The 17110-nt window shown below is 47.6% G+C and overlaps 1 protein-coding gene across 1 annotated transcript in view; it reads left to right on the forward strand.

Moving 5' to 3' along the window:
• The window catches only part of LIPA (lipase A, lysosomal acid type), a 31905-nt gene extending 16614 nt beyond the window's left edge, over window positions 1-15291 (forward strand). Inside the window, exons 4-10 of the mRNA XM_082750879.1 lie at window positions 3258-3456; window positions 4531-4640; window positions 6122-6258; window positions 9786-9932; window positions 10917-10988; window positions 13121-13192; window positions 13827-15291. Coding sequence (XP_082607005.1) covers window positions 3258-3456; window positions 4531-4640; window positions 6122-6258; window positions 9786-9932; window positions 10917-10988; window positions 13121-13192; window positions 13827-14060 — 971 coding nt within the window. The 3' untranslated portion in view covers window positions 14061-15291. The remainder of the gene's footprint in view (window positions 1-3257; window positions 3457-4530; window positions 4641-6121; window positions 6259-9785; window positions 9933-10916; window positions 10989-13120; window positions 13193-13826) is intronic.
• The last annotated feature ends 1819 nt before the right edge of the window (window positions 15292-17110 follow it).

A 17110-nucleotide genomic window follows, 5' to 3' on the forward strand; every position in this document is an offset into this window, starting at 1 on the left:
GGGCCTCAGTATGCTACAGAATGACTTCTCTCTTGGTAACCTTCTTTTTATGGCAAAGCGGTGAAGAGCTTGGACCCTGGCATCAGACACTCCCGGTTCGAATCCCGTCTCCCCCTTTTAGCAGCTCTCGCTCAACCTTGGGTAGAGTACTTGACTTCTCTCAGGCGCTGGGCCCTGTTCTGTTTTCGGCGTGGTCCTGAGAGCCTAGGAGTGCACAGTAATGGCGAGTTGCTCCTAAGTCTGCTTCTCTCAGCAAGGTGAGAAGAAATTGAATATGACTAATTCACTGAAAGATATGGATGGCGGTAGGACTGAGACTCCTGGAGAGAAACTTCTTGTCCAGCAAGTGCTTAAGTTCTTGCCTGGTTGCAGGAAGGGAAGGAATGACTTGATACCTTCCTTCCTTTCCCTGGTGGGAGCAGGTGAGGGAAGCCACAGGCGTGTGGGCAGACCTGTCTGCAGTGTCCTTCTGTAGTCACCGATCGTCAGAGGGAAGGCACTAACCTTCTCACACCACTTTGCCACCCCAGGCCGGGCTTTGTTAATGTTTTGTCTGTCTGATGGAATCATGGCTGCTGGAAGCCCAGTGGGGCTCTTTGGTTCTAGAAGGAAAGGAAGCTGGCCCAGACGGGAAGGGTGTGGTCTGCACAGCGTTCCTCACGTCTCCAGGTCAGACAAGGCCCTGACCTTTACCAGTGGTCCCTGACCCCGCATGTTATCCAGCTGCTGCAGGGGGCTGTTGGTGTGTGCTCTGGGGTCCTGTCCATCTGTGCCCTGGGCAGCCTGTTTTGCCCAGATGTGGCCAGAGGGTTGCCTGGATTGGCCTGTCTTGCTGGTCTTTTGAGACCAAGTCTTATTCCTCCTGGCACAGCCCCAAAGCACAGTTGAGGAGAGACAGGGTCTTACCATGCTGAGGGGGTTTTGAACACCACCGTGGGGCTCCCCGGCGCCCTTCCCATGGCGTTGCCCAGTTACCCTGAGCCATCATGCCTCTAGTCACTGTCCCCACAGGACAGCTCTGCTGAGGAGCCCCCAATCCTTAAAACACATCTCATGAACTACGATTTCAAGACGAATTAATCTCAGTCACTGTTACTGCATCACTGAAGTGTACCTGAACTTCCTATGATGACTCTTATCCCCCCACTGGAGTACGGTCTTCGCTGAGCCAGTCTCAGATGCCGTGGGTCCCTCAGGGCCTCATCTGAGGAACTGTCTCACCAGGTGGTCCTGGTCACGTAGCACCAGAATGAGTACTGAAGACAACAGTGTGCTCACCAAGCTGCCCCAGTCTTGATCGATTTTGCTTTCTATTCTCTCTCCCCTGGGGGAAGGTGGAGACGTGGCCCCGGCCGTGCAGGGGGCTGCTGGATGTCATTACAAAATCACGAGTCATGATTTTGCCTGGCAGGCTGTCCTGCTGCTCTACAGACACGGGGAGCAGCGTCCACACATCATGACTGGGGGTGGTGTTCATGCTGTGAAGTGTTTGGACGGGGCCTCCTGGGGTTGTGGGGAGAGCCCACGGGCTTCAGAGGGACAGTCCCTTGAAAAGCAATCCATTGGTTACCAAATCCATCGTAGGACAGAAACAGGAGGAAACATGGGTTGGTTCACTTCCCATCTGTCCGCATGGATCTTTCTTCCCATTTCTCCGTGGTATTTCTACACCCCTTCTTGATTGTGCAACTCGTCGCTGTCCAGCTGCTGTCGAGAGTAGTCTGTTGCTTTGTGCTTTGCTTTTTTTCCCCTTCCAGGCTGGGTTATGAACTTTTCTGGGCTGCCACAGGCCTTGTTGTTGTCGATGGCTGAATTACTGCAGTGAATTATTTGACCACTCAGCAGTCAGCTTCCCCAGCCCCCAGCGTCTCCCTGTCCTAACTAACGGGTGGAGGGCAAAGGGAGCTCTTACTTTGTGATCTGTGTGTCCGTCCCTTCATTACCTCATTTATTTCTGTTGACAGTTATTGATGGAACGGAGACGCAGCTGGCTGGGTGACGATAACGAGCTAATGTATACTGAGTTCTTACTGTGTATCAGGCACTTGGCTAAGAACTTTTCATGTCGTATCTCCTAGCTCGTTACTCCTTATAAAGTGCGCATGACATTTCCCTGCTACAGGGGATGACCAGTCTCGGAGGGTGTTGAAGTGTTTTGCACGTGTCTAAAGTTGGAGAGGACAGGTTCACACCAGGTGTGTCTGTCTCTAACACTCGTGGTCAGTCTAACAGCTCCGGGACAGGGAATGGTTTTCTTCCTGTGTTTGTTCTAGGCCATGTCCCCAGTTCTGGAAATGCCTGGCACATAGTTGGTGTTTAGTAAATGCTTGTTTAACAAATGACTAAATGGTCTTAGCGTAATGTAAACAGGCAGAGGTCATGTCTCTGACCTCTGGTCAAGAGTCTCTGGCTCCTGATTCTTTTTGTTTTTCTACTACATCACCGTATAGGTGAGTAGAAGAATAAAAAGTAAAAAGTAAGTAAAAGAATATATATGTAAATAAAAGAATATGTGATAATCTTTTTTAAAAAGATTTTTTTTTTTTGAGAGAGTGAGCATGAGTGGGGGGAGGGGCAGAGGGACAGGGAGAAGCAGACTCTAGGCTGAGCAGGGAGCTGGTGGTGAGACTGACTCCAGGACCCTAGGATCGTGACCTGAGCTGAAGGCAGACGCTCACCCAACTGAGCCTCCCAAGTGCCCCTGTGTATAATCTTTTCCTGTCTTTTGATTTATTTCGTTAGGATACATGGTAAGAAATGTAATTTCTGGAGCAAATACATTATAGAAACATTTCATCAGGTTTTAAGAATATAGTAACAATTTTTTTTAAAGATTTTATTTATTTATTTGAGAGAGAGAGAGAGTGAAAGAGCATGAGAAGGGAGAAGGTCAGAGAGAGAAACGGACTCCCCAGGGAGCTGGGAGCCCAGTGCTCCCAATCTTGGGACTCCAGGATCATGACCTGAGCCAAAGGCAGTCGCTTAACCAACTGAGCCACCCAGGCGCCCTATGGTAACAATTTTCTAGGTTAAGTCAATGCTTCTGGTTATTAGTTATGCAGAATGGTCTGTTTTTGCTACTACTTTGCCAGCACTGTTTAGAAAGATACTCTTGACCGATGTTATATGAGAGTACATTACTACCTCGACATTTTGATTTGGTTTTGTCTCATTATGTGCTTTGCGATCTTTTACGAATTATCTGCTCAGCAAGATCTCACTTACAGTGAGGTGCTGCAAACATGGCTGTTTTCCAGGTCTTAAGCCAGTGGTGTTCCTGCAGCACGGCCTTCTGGCAGACTCTAGTAACTGGATCACAAACCTGCCCAACAGCAGCCTGGGCTTCATTCTGGCAGACGCTGGTTTTGACGTGTGGATGGGGAACAGCAGAGGGAACACTTGGTCTCGGAAACACAAGACTCTTTCAGCTTCCCAGACTGAATTCTGGGCTTTCAGGTACGTTTGAATTGATGATGACCAGGTCTGTTTCTTTAGCACCCTTAACACAGACACCTCCGGGGTGGGGGGCAGATCGATGGGCAACTCAAGATTGTAGGAGAGGAGAAGCTGATGGCTCGTGAAAGGTTTTAAACCTGGTGAGAAATTTAGTAAATCGCAGTCAGGTAAATTATCAGTAAATAATTGCATTTTAAGAATCAGATTCATTTATGGATTTTTAGTTATTTTGGCATTCCAGGTTGTGTGGGACCAGCTGGATAAATTGTGTCCTAGGACCTTCTTCCTTCCTCCATCAACACGCACTGTTTTCGGTTTCCAGAAATTGTCCTCTCCTCTCTGTTGCTTCTGGCTCTGCCTCTTACTCCCCGAGTGACCTTGCACTTGTTGCACAAGCCTTCTGTGTGTCAGTATTCTTTTTTATAAAAGGGGCGAACAAACACCTGTCTCATGAGGTCGGCGGGAGAATCAGAGGCAAGGGTGCAGGGAGAGAGCCTGGCATGTTGCAAGTGGCGGTAACAGTCTGCTCGCGCATCTCCTAATGACAAGCAGCCCCCTGTGCGTGGGTCCAGGGTGGGGTCTTGGTACCTGGTATCAGAGAAAGTCAGAGCTGTGGACTCCTTCAGGCTTGTTTCCGAACCACAGCTTCCCTAAGGACAGGATATGCAAGAACAGGAGCTTTTCCCAAGGCATGTGCGACGACATGTGTGTTGTCTCACCATTTGTAATAGTGAAGGTCCGAAACTACCAAGTCCCATCAGCACTGAATGGACAGATGGAGTGCTGTGTGTTTACACAATGAATGGCCAGTGGCCACACAACAGTGTGGGCATAGCCTACCGTTGGACCTCACTTACAGAAATGTTCGAGAATGGGTAAAACTAACTGATGCTTTTAAAGAGGAGGATGGTGGTGAGGGGTCTACACAGTCCTGTTAATGTCTCCTGTGCTCAGTGCTGCTTTTCCCCGTGGAGCCCCTCTTTCGGGCACCTGTCCCACCGCACCCTTCCCGTTTGCGTACAGTTGTGTTTGTGTGTGACGTCTTAATGAAAGCCTTCCTTTTGTGGATTCCAGTTTTGATGAAATGGCAAATTATGACCTACCAGCTTCGATTAACTTCATTCTGAATAAAACTGGCCAAGAACAAGTGTATTATGTGGGTCACTCTCAAGGCACCACGATAGGTATGTATGTGATAAAGACTAGAGCTTGACCGAATGTGTCAGTACGTAATACAGAGTCTGCGTCTGTTCTTAGAAGTAGAATGTGAAAAAGTAATGTTAGTTTGCATAGAGGTGTTTGAATACTGAATAGGGAAGGGCAGGGAATTTGGGGTAATAATTCACCTTCTCTGGAAATTCAGACTTTTGTATCAATGGTTGGATGACGTGTATGGTACTCTTGACACAGAAGGAATTGATGGGAGTCACAACCTAGTACGAATTTTCCTGGGTTATCTGTGGGGATGTGAGAGGCCAGAAAACAAGGGGGTTCTAAGTGCAGAGACTTTTAAACAGAAAATAAGAAAATACACTGACTCTTAAGGGGAATCAGACTAACCGCAAACATGCCATGTTATGCTTCATTTCTAAATAGTTGCTAAAAGTCGTACGCATTTTTTATTTATACTGATTATAAAAGGAAAGTGTGTTCGTTTTATGCAAAAATAAAAAATTTGGGAGCACCTGGGTGGCTCAGTCAGCTAGGCGTCCAGCTCAGTTTAGGTCTTGATGTCAGGGTCGTGAGTTCAAGCCCCGTGTTGGGCTCCATGCTCAGTGTGGCGCCTACTTAAAAATTTTTTTCAGCAAAGTTTAAAGAAAATAAAAATTACCTGTAATTCTAGCAAATAAGAGTTCCACTGATTAGGCCTAGGGACCTGTCCCATAATTTATTTAATTCCTTCTTTTAGTATGTGCTAAGATTAGTGTCTGTGTTTCTAGCACACAACCTCCATACATTCCTAAAAGCACAGTCAGTCAGTGAAAGGTAGGTGTGCTCCTAAGAGTCCTAATGTGTTTGGTTCCATGTCTGCACCCCTACTGCCTTGGAACACTTAGCCAGTTTGAGAGGCTACAGACAGAAGGCAACACCCATGGGTGTATCCTCCTTATGAGTGGAGTTAAGGATTTTTCTTCATTTGTAATCCTTGTCCCATGACTTGTCTACTTGTGGCCTTTGCCCCAATGCGTTCTACAGGGTCACTCTAGGGCCAAGTTCAAGGCAAGGAGTGACCCAAGAGGAGGCTAAAAAATATTTTAGCACTAGAGCATTCTCAGTGTGTAAGTCCCTTTTGAGTCACTGGCAACTGATCTGAAGGCCTCTGACGTTGTTCCTGGGGTGGTGGGGCTGGGTGGGCAGCCCCCTTAGGGAGAGACTTTCCTTCGCTCAGCTAACATGACTAAGGGAACAGGGACAGCTTCTGGCTCTTTTCCAGTGCACATGTAGGTTGAAGATTGACTGGAGCACTTAACAAGTACTTGATTTACTAGTTTAATCACACTCTGTGCAAACAAAGTTCAGAGGCCCCGGTGTGAGCTGTCTCCTGGTTGCGGGGACATTGCTTGCATGGTCCTTAGGCTGCCACTAGAGGGCAAAACGCACGGCCGCCTTTCCTGAGAGAGTCCTACAGGATGAAATTCCTATTATCTTCCTTTTGTTCCCACAGGTTTTATAGCATTTTCACAGATTCCCGAGCTGGCCAAGAAGGTTAAAATGTTTTTTGCCCTGGCTCCTGTGGTTTCAGTCGAGTTCTCTACGAGCCCACTAACTAAATTAGGAAAATTGCCAGAATTTCTCTTGAAGGTACTTGGACTCCCCCCTGACCCCTCTCTTGCCCCACAAACTACCTTTTCAGATCTGAAGAATTGGCCTCTAGAGGGTTCTTCCTCCTCTATGGTTCACTAGTGATGGCATGGTGGGGCTGCTTTTCCCCAGGGTGTATTTTCCCCCTTCATCCCTACTTCCAGGTCCTGGGGAGTCAGGGAAGGTGTATCACTAATTCTACAAGAGAGACCATCTTCTCCTTGTTAACTTGGCAGCACTCTTCACCCACCATGCAAAGGGAGCACAAGGAAGTCCGGGAGAAGCAGCTTAAACTCCTGGAGTTGCCCTTTCTCACACAGTGAGCCGGCAGGTGGGAGCAGGCAGGGGATGGGGGAGGGAGGGCTTGTTGTTCCCACATGCCTGACCCTGGCCACAATGAAGGCTATCGGAAGACACTGTTCCTATTACATTTAATAACGTGGCCCCTAACACAAGCCAGTAACCTCATTGAGACTCAACCCTAGAACGGCGTAACCCCCAAGCTCTGTTGAAGGAGGAAGCAGTTTTCAGGAGGACGAGTTGAGAACCAGCTGAGGCCAGATGGTCTGTCATGCACACACTATCTGTGTTTGATGTATGGTACATTGATATGCACTCATGAATTCCCATACAGGAGCATAAACATATCGGCCATTTAAGACAAGTTCACAGGGAATACAGACCATCCTGTGACCTCAGTATCTGACCCTCCCGTAAGGTGGGTTCTCCACACTGGGGTCCAGACACACAGATGAGATGTGGCCCTCTCTGACCGAACTTACCTTTAATGTCTCGGGTCATAGAAGCTTCAGCTTTCATTATAAACCATTCAGAGATTGCAAGTAATGTCCCCTTCCATTACCAGGGTCGCTCTCACTCCTTCCTCAGAGTTGAACACAGGGCTCAGGGTGGGTCTTTTCCTATAGACCTTGCGTGGGAATTTAAATAGGTTCTGCAGATGCATTTTTCAGGGTGGGAGAGCTATCACATTATTGCATAAAACACCGTCACATTCTAGAAGGCCGTGTAGCGAGTACTTCATTAATTCGGGACTATCACTTCCCTAGGTCGTTGCTCCTTTGCCCTTGCCATGTTCCTGTGCCCTTCCTCCCGAAGACCTGCATGGCTCTGTCATAGGAGGGTTTCTGTTGTAATTTAATCCTTGGAGATTGTGCTTTAGTAGCTGTGTAGTTACAGACACTCCCCCCACCCCCCCCGCCAACTCCTCACCTTGGAGATGGTAGCTCACTGAATCTGGAGATGGGCCCAGCACCTGCATTTTCACAAAGCACAACACCGAATCCTAGTGTCAACAAACAGACTGGTCTTTGGGAGTCACTGTCCCCGATGGTGGTGTTTTCTAATATCCTAGGACAGTGACTGAGGGAAAAAGTAAATGCTCTGGGAAATCCACGTGGCCTCCACAAAAGCTTAGTGTCCTCACTCTCGGAACACAAATATTATAAATTAGAAAGGCATCAAGATTGATCTGAGCGGGCCTGTAAGTGCGTAAGGTGAATTTTACTTTCCCTGCATGTACTGTCCTGCTCGCATGGAGTTCCCAGGAGAAGGTCACAGTGGCATTCAGGTCACTTTGGGGAAGCTCGAGGTCAACTTCATGTCCGTGGTCAGTCAGGAGGAAAGGGTGGCTTATTGCCCTCTAAGTCGGTGATGCGGTGTCCTCTTGTTTTTAGGAGAGAACCTCACAAATATCTGCATTTATCACATGTGACCGTTACCTAGACTCAAAGCCAGGAGTTTTAAATACCGATGCCGTTTCCCATGGTATGACCCTCTCTGCACTCGGTATTCCTCAGTTCTGCCCAGCTACCCATCTTGTGATTAGTTAGGAGAAGACAGTCAGGGGACCCAGGGTCTGTCTTCAGGTACTGGTTGGCTGTCTTGTAGTCGAAAGACTCGACAGAGGACAGGCTGTGTGTATGTGGACGGAATTTTCCCGAAGAAGTGCTGAATATGGCCCACACAGTGTTACAACTTCAGATTAGTCACACCCTTTATAAAGCGTGTTTATTTTGGGCGGGGTGGTGGGGATAAAGGACGCTGTGTACCACAAAGCAGTTGTGCCCTTAGGCTAGGCATGTGAGTTACAGTTCCTGTGGTTCTCAGCAGCTCCCGAAACCTCACTCTGGGCAGGAGGCCCGTTTTACACATTCACAGTTCCCTGCCTGCCCACGAGTCTGCTGGGGCTACAAGGAGGCGTCTGCCCTGGGCCTCCTCCCTGGCTTCTGGTGCCTGGGTTGGCATTCCTTGGCTTGTGAGAACATCACTCCCATTTCTGCCTTCATCTCCACGTGTGCGCGTGCCCCTGTGTGTGTCTGTCTCTGCCCAGATTTCTCCTTTCTTTAAGGACCCCCGCCCTACTGCGTGGGGCCCACCCTGATCACCACATCTTCCCGTGATGACCCCTGTAAAGACCCTGTCTCCAAATAAGGTCCCATGATGAGATACTGGGAATTAGGATCTCAATGGATCTTTGTTTTTTCCTGGAGTGGGGGGACACTGCCTTGGGAGGCATTTTAATTTTTCACTCCTGCTTGTCCCTCCACAGGGGAGGCATCAGCAGAAGTGCGACTTATAGGGGGACCCATTTGGGTTCAATATACGGAAAATCTTTTTTTCTGTTTCCTATTGCACCAGTGTGTGAAGAACTTCGCAGGCATTGTGATTGCCTCAAAATACTGGAACACATTGGTCACGGCTTCACGTACCCCAGGAGTCAGCAGACTTCTTCCCTTAAAGGCCCGTAGAGTAAATACTCTTGGCTTTCTGGATCGTACGGTCTCTGTTGGAACTACTGAACTCTGCCACTGTCGTGTGAAAAGAGCCAAAGACAAAACAGAGGAAAAGGAGTGTGTCTGTGTCAATAAAACTTTATAAGACTAGGCAATGCTGGTGGGGGAGGAATGAGGAGTTCTTGTTTAATGGGAACGGAGTCTCAGCTTGAGGTGTTGGAAGAGCTCTGGAGATGGGTAGTGATGCCGGTTGCACAGGAATTTGAGTGTCCTAATGCCCCTGAATAGAATACTTAAAAAAAGGGTCAAAAGGGTAAATTTTGTGTTACGCACGCACTAGCTCAAGAAAAAAAGTGTCAGAAGAAAAAGACAAGAGCAGGGGGCAGGACAGGCCGCATCTGCCCCATGCAGACACGTGGTGGAGCAGGCTTGGCTGCGACTCGTTCTTGGAAGTCACAACCCACCCAGCAGTCTGTGGCACTCTTTGGGGATGGCCCAGGACTGAGTGGTCATTAATGCCCTTTCCCGCGGTGGAAAGTCTGCTGTGAACGGATGTGACTTTCTGCCTCTTCTCAAGGGAGACTTTCGACCACTGCTCTAACATCAGCTTTGGCCTGCGTGTCCTAGTGCGACGGTCTGCCTCCCGTTGCCATTTCTTTTCTGGGGTCACATGCGGAGACGCTTGGCGTGTGTCTCTGCTTCAGGGGTGGGTCAGGGAAACCTTCTGCCAGAATGAAGTGCTGAGATACTCTTGGGTTTCCTTTTATGTTTTAGGACTTGTTTGGGGTCAAAGAATTTCTTCCCCAGAGTACGCTTTTGAAGTGGCTGGGCACACACATTTGCAACCACGTCATTCTGAAGGAGCTCTGTGGAAATGCCTTTTTTGTTCTCTGTGGATTTAACGAGAAGAACTTAAACATGGTATGTTGAGACCTGCTCTCCTTTTCAGTGCGTTTGTCTGGGGAGCTGCTTGTTTGTGCTGGGCGGTGTGAGAGAGAAGCAGGGACGACCTCCTCAGACAGCTCACGGGTCTCTCATTGAGGAGGCACAGACGGATCTCCAGCAGGTGCCCGGGGAGCTGTCTGCCGCTCTCCTCAGGCCTGCCGTTAGCAACTTCCTACTGAACGAGGAGACTTGTCATAATTTAAGTCCTGGTATTTGTAATCGTTCTAGTGATCTGTTTCTTTTAAGAGATGACTGTGAGTGTATTTAAATGTGTGTGCGTGTGTGTATGTGTGTATACTTTTATTTACCTTTTTTATAAAATGTAGACTCTCGGCCAGCAGTATGCCCGTGTTTCTAATGCTTCCCCCACCCCCCAAATCTTATTTGAGAGAGAGAGAGAGTGACCATGAGCAAGGGGGAGTGACCGAAGGAGAGGGAGAAACAGGCTCCCCGCTAAGCAGAGAGCCCATCTCGGGCTGGATCCCAGGACCCTGAGATCATGACCTGAGTGAAAGGCAGAGGCTTAACCTACTAAGCCACCCAGGCGTCCCTTTGCTGGAATCTCTAAATATATTTGTTGTTTGTCTGTTGCATTTTGAAAGCAGGCTTTAAAATTCTAGAATGAAGGCTCTAGGGAGTTTTTTACAGTAGTGTTAATTTTTCTGATTGTTACATGAAATGTTGGAAATTCAGAAAAGTTTGAAGAACAAAGTCAGAATGACCTGTCAGCTCAGCCCTACAGTCAGTTACCGTGTTGCTCTGCGTCCTTTGTCCGTGTTCTGTGTGTGTGCGGCTCTATGGGTTTTTATAGGGCGTATGTGTCATCAGAGAACTAGAACTCTTTCCCCTGCTTGTAGTCTCCTGTATTTGAGATTGTGGCTCTGAAGTGCAAAAGAGGTTTAGTGTCAATGCCTCCTTAATGCTGTGTCCATTCTTTATTTCACCGTGTTTCTTTTGCAGTCCAGAGTGCCTGTGTATGTAGCACACTCTCCTGCCGGAACCTCTGTGCAAAATGTGCTTCACTGGGGCCAGGTAGGCGTACTTCTCTGCCAGCCCCTCTCAAGCCCTTCCTGTCCTGCACAAAGCCAGGCTGCTCACCCATGGGAGCTGGTTTCCTTCTCCAGAGTCCTGGGTTCCTCCCATTGTGCCCTTGCACTCTGGGCGAGTTCATCCAGCTTTGGGAGGGAGGCTGCGACATCCTCACGAAGCCATGAACACGATAGGACTGAACCCATCGGGACACGCCAGAGCCAAACCAGCCGTGGGAGTAAATGGGAGCCACTTGCTTTTAAAATGATGTTTTGATTGTTTTCATCACATCGCCACAAAAGCAATGCCTGCTTGTTCATTCTAGAAAATTTAGAAATTACGTATAAGAAAAAGGTAATAATTCTCTCATTATGAAAAACAAGACTCGGCAACCAGACCCAGAGATAGAAAATGTGTACCCAGAACTGTGAAGTGTCTCTGCATCCCACTGTCTGCCTCTTGCCACAGATCATTTCAGAAAGAGCTCCTTGAACATGCAGGTAGAAAGAACTGTTGTAGAAATAGATTAAGTAAATTGTTTTCTTCTGATTATTCTAACTTGCTTTCCCCCACCTAACAGCGTATAAGGGACTTATTTCTACCTCAGGACGTATTTTTACAGGAACTTCCTTCCTACAATTTTTTTTTCTTTCTTTAAGGTTCTCTTTATTTGAGAGAGGGAGTGAGAGACAGCAAGAGAGAGCACAAGCAGGGGGAGTGGCAGAGGGAGAAGCAGACTCCCCACTGAGCAGTGAGCTTGATGGCGGCCTCAGTCCCAGGGCCCTGGGATCATGACCTGAGCTGAAGGCAGAGGCTTAACCAGTTGAGCCACCCTGGCGCCCCCTGACTTGTTTTGAAACATGAAATAACTCACCATTTAAGTTCCAAACCAAGATGCTGTGGGTGTCTTGGAGAACAGTTGCCAAATGAGGGACAGTCACTGTCTGCATCTGAATCAGGAGTTCCCTGTAAAATGACACCTTTTAAAAAATATTGTTTCAAAAAAGTAAGGGGAGTTGGGCTCACATTAGAGCTGTTGGGTTGGCTGGATGTTTGGATATGTGGAAACTGATGGGGATGATAAACAAATATATTAATTCACAGATTAACATAAGTATAATTTGGTGTTTTTGTTAGTCCATATATGCATATTAATATATAATCAATATTTTTCATACAGACATCAATATATTAATTAATATAAATACATATTAATCCATGTCTTTTTTCAGCCACAGAGTTTATGAATTTTAATACTCTTTGTAGGACAGTATAAAAAGATGTATATTTTTAAATCTAAATCCAATCAGTTAACATATAGAATGTTACTAGTTTCAGAGGTAGAACTTAGCGATTCTTCAGTTGTGTTCGACTCCCAGTGCTCCTGCCATCACAAGCCCTCCTACATCTAAGTCTTAGTCCGTACATCGTATGTAGTATGTATTTCTTTCCCAAATAAGATAGTTAACTCTTTGAAAAAGCTGAAGATTCAGATTTCAGTAAAAGTCAGCATGAAGTTTAACAAGTACAGTCATGTGTGTAGCTTCTTTATTGTGTCATATGGTAGCTACGTTCCAGTTGAAGTAAAATTCGTATTTATTTTCTTGCAGTCTGGTTGACACACTGTGTTACACTGGTTTCGGGTGTACAACACAGTGATTTCATGAGTCTTCACGTTACACGGTGCTTCCCGCAAGTGTTCCTACCCTCTGTCACCAGACATCACTATCACGATTGCAGTGCCATATAAAAAAATTATTTATTGATTTGAAGATTTTATTTTTCACTTATTGAGAGAGAGAGAGAGAGAGAGAGAGTGGGGAGAGGGAGAGAAGGAGAGAGGGAATCTCAAGCAGGCTCCCCACTGAGCACGGAGCCCAACGTGGGGCTCGATCTCAGGACCCTGAGATCATGACCCAAGCCGACGTCAAGCATTGGATGCTTGACAGACTGAGCCGCCCAGGTGCTACCCACCCCCCTAATGCCATTTTATTTTAAGTTACACTTTGGAAATAGTAAGTCTGGGTACAGTGTAAAATGGGCTTCTGAGGATACAGCTAACTAAGAAGCCCCTGAGAGGCTCTTTCAAACTTCTGTATCAGATAACATGTTCTCCCAAATTATCTTCTTTGTAGTTTATTAAATCCCTGAAGTTCCAAGCCTTTGACTGGGGAAGCAGCGCCAGGAATTATTTCCATTACAACCAGGTAAAGGCTTTGAAAGTCTTTAGAATGCAACTGCGTTCTGAAAAGCCACCAAGGAAGCCAGCTCGAGCCATAGGGCTGCTGGGGGGCTTGGGTGCTGCGGTAAATGCTGGGGAGGGTCAAACAGATGGTGTTGGTTTCCCTCTGTCTTCCAGAACAACCCAAGCTTTGTGGTTGGTGTTGAGGCCTGGGCCGTCCCTCTTGGTCCTTTTCCTTGACTCTGTAACAACTGTTACAGTCCCACATCCTTCGTCATGGCTGGGAACACAGACCTGAGTCAGACTAGCCTCGGTCTGCTCTCCAGCAGCTGGGGGGGCCGGGCCAGACTCCATCACCTTAAGCCTTGCCTTCCACGTACAAAGAAATGGACCATATTCTGAGTGCCTGGGTGCTCTCAAGTGTGAGGCAGTTTTTGTTTTGTTTCATCTCGTGACGCTCATGTGACAGGTGCAATGCTTATTGTCATTCTTACTGTTTCGGTTCTGGTTCACGGTAACTTGAAAGGTAAACTGGGAACGGTTTTCAAAACTTGGGTCTCCCGCTGTCACATTTAGGAACCAGCATCTAACGAGGGATTATTTGGCTGTGTTTCTGTAAATCAAAACACCAACGAAGCCATCTGTTGGTTTTATTACAGACTTATCCCCCGCTGTACAGCGTGAAGGACATGCTGGTGCCCACGGCCGTCTGGAGCGGGGGCCAGGACTCGCTGGCGGACGTCAAGGATATCAGCATCTTACTGTTGCAGATCACCAACTTGGTGCACAACAAGTTCATCCCGGAGTGGGAGCACCTGGACTTTATCTGGGGCTTGGATGCCCCGTGGCGGCTCTATAATGACATAGTGGATCTGATGAGGAAATACCCGTGAGAGGCCACGGGAGGGGACTGTGCATTACAGTGCATGCGCTTCCCTTCTCGGAAAGAGCTGTTTGTCTTTCCCAGGCTGTCTGCATTTTTGTCTCTGATCAAATTATGATTGATGTTTTTCAAGTGCCTCCAGGATTAGAAATGCACGTTTTTGGTTTAATCATGGCCTCATCGAGGGTGGCTTCTTGAAGGCTTTTTAAAAATACCACTGACTTGTAAAAGGTCCTAACCCTTCTGGGGTTAGAATTTAACATACACAACGTTGCCTTTTTACCGTCACACAGGCCATGCCGGGCAGGTGTCGGAGTTTCCATTGTAAATGGAAACTGTGTTCCATTGGTAAATGACCTGACACTGATTTGAAAAAGCTCCCCGTGCACTCAGTTTTTACCTCTTTGCCTTAAAGGGCTCTGCAGTCCACTGGCCTTGTGGTCACTAGGGAGCTACGTGACAAGTTCTCATGCTTTCACATGCTAGGCACGGAGTCTAATCCTGTGACACCCTAGCTGGGCCAGTTGGAAAGATTCTAGAATGAATTTTATGAAACCTAACCATGATAAGTCATTTTTTAGCAAGTGTTTAAATTGTTCAGACGAAGCCAAGTAGTTTGCTGGAATCTTCAGAAAATAAATGACATTCATTTAGAAAAACCCCAAACCCTATATTTTAAATAGCTCAAAGACCAATGCAGGCAACCATCCAAATTCATAAACTTATAATTGGGTGGTGGGCCGTCAGTCCATGTGGGTGAGAACACAAGTACCCCTCTTTTCTGCAAAATCAGTGCATTCTCTTAGCTGCCGTGGCTCCCTGCTGCCTTAGGTCGGTGCTCCCGTGGGGGAAGCAGAAGCCCAGGGGCTGTCTGGGAGGAGTGTCCTAACCATTTTCACATGGAAGAAATGTGAGTGTGAATGTTTTCAGACGAATGCTCAGGGATTCTTTCTGTTTTTTGGTTTTGTACGTGTCCATATTTTCAATACTGTTGATTCGCGTCCCAATTCAGGAAGCCCTTATTCATGAACCTGCTTTTCTTGATGCACGATTTCTTTGCAGTGCTGATGGATGGACAGAATGACAATTGATGTGATTCTGACAGAGCTCTTTTAGTTGCGGTAATAAACGATACTGGGGACTGGCTAATGTATGCAGACCGCGTGATACTACTTTGTAACATTTAAAGAGTCTTATTTGAGTAACTTTTCAATAAAAAGCAGTAGCCTCCTAGGCCTGAAGGACTATGTGTATGTTGTGTTCTCCTTTATTGCCCGTGGCCCTTTGGTCCCCTCCTATAGTGAGGAGAGAGGGGTCACAAACTAAGGGGTTTGGGGGATCGGTTGGAAACACTGGTCCTAGGAGCTCGTGATGCTGCGTGGAAAGCAAGCAGAGACTGACCCATCCGCAGGTGGGACCATGGATTCAGAGACTGTCCCTCTAACTCCCTCCTTGAAGAAGGCAGAGACAAGTCATTCATGCCGCAGGGTCCCCAAAGCATAGATCTTGGTGGGCAGTGGGGCTTGTCCAATGAGATCTCTCCCACTACTCTCTGAGATTGAGGGGAGAAGATACACCTTCCTCCCTTTCTGTATGCCCCAAATTGAACACAAAGCCTGGAATGTAGTGAGTCAGTCCATACATGCGGACCCACAAGCTGTGTGAACAGTGAGAGACCTTCCCAGTTAGCTGAATGCAGTGAGATGCACACGGAACATCCGGGAGGGTCCAAGGACTGAAGCAGAGTCTCTTTTCTCACGGCTCCCTCAGACAAGGGTCCGAGTGTGCTGGACGCAAAGGATGGGTATCCATGCCGGGAAGGTGCCACTCTCCTCACGGGCTTTAGGTCCTCCCACCGTACCCTGAAGCCGCCTTTCTTTGACCAAAGCAAACTGGCTTGGCCAACCAGGTAAAAGATTCTTGGGTAGGAGAAGACAGAAAGGGACAGTGAGTAGGTGTTTTCGTTTGCTGTTTTCTGGCACTAGGGGAGAGAGCAGCCCCACCGAGAATGCCTTCAGCGCCTCAGGTGACCTGCTGTCTCTAGCTTGGGCTGATGCCACAGTGGCACCCCCCAGACTCCCCTGAGAATGAGTCAGTCCATCTTTCACACACGAGGTGACACGGATGAGCAGTGGGAGAGGGGTCCATTCTACAGAGTCCGCCTCTTACTGGCATATGTCTCTCTTCCCTCCTTTCTGGACTTTTCTCTGGGGAGTTTTCTTAGGTGTGATGCCAGTCTAGAGGTGAAGATGTTATGTGGCTGTTCCTGGTACAGTCCAGTTCCCTTGCGCATTTGCCTTTGTTGGTGGCCTCTTGTTCCTGACATTGCCACGTAGGTCCTTTAAATCCTTGTAACCCTAGGCTGTGTTAATGTTTCATCATTGTTTTATTTCATTGTTTTTTTAAAGATTTTATTTATTAGCGAGAAAGAGCATGCATGCGAGAGAGAACACGAGCCGGGGTAGGAAGAAGGGCAGAGAGAGAGAGCAAGCTGACTCCCGCTGAGCGGGGAGCCCGATGCAGGGCTCGATCCCAGGACCCCGGGATCATGACCCGAGCCGAAGGCAGACGCTTAACCCACTGAGCCACCCAGGCACCCGTTTTATTGTTTAATAAAACAATCTTGTTTTGTCTTTGCCTTAAGGAGCTTGTGCCTTTCATTAGAAGTCCGGTTGTGAGTTGGTAGGACTTCTGATTCTTCAGCTTGGTTTGATATAAATTCCTTTGAGCAGCCCACAAAGATGTCCACAGATCCCTAGGACAAAAAGACTAATTAATACACTGCCAACTTGGCACTCTAAGACCTTGCAGTCCCTGGGTTGGGGGGCGGGGCACAAAGCTGCCAAGTGAGGTTACAGTTGAGAACAAAGTCATTTCTCCCATTCGCCACCAGAGGGCACTCTTGGCTTTGCCTCCAAAGCTTCTCTTTCTCTCTCTCTCTCTTTTTTTTTTTTTTTTTTTTTTTTTAATTTGACAGACAGAGATTACAAGTAGGCAGAGAGGCAGACAGAGAGAGGGGAGGAAGCAGGCTCCCTGCTGAGCAAAGAGCCCGATGCGGAA

This window comes from Mustela nivalis (genome assembly GCF_964662115.1).
Source record: "Mustela nivalis genome assembly, contig: HAP1_SCAFFOLD_1990, whole genome shotgun sequence".
NCBI lineage: Eukaryota > Metazoa > Chordata > Mammalia > Carnivora > Mustelidae > Mustela > Mustela nivalis.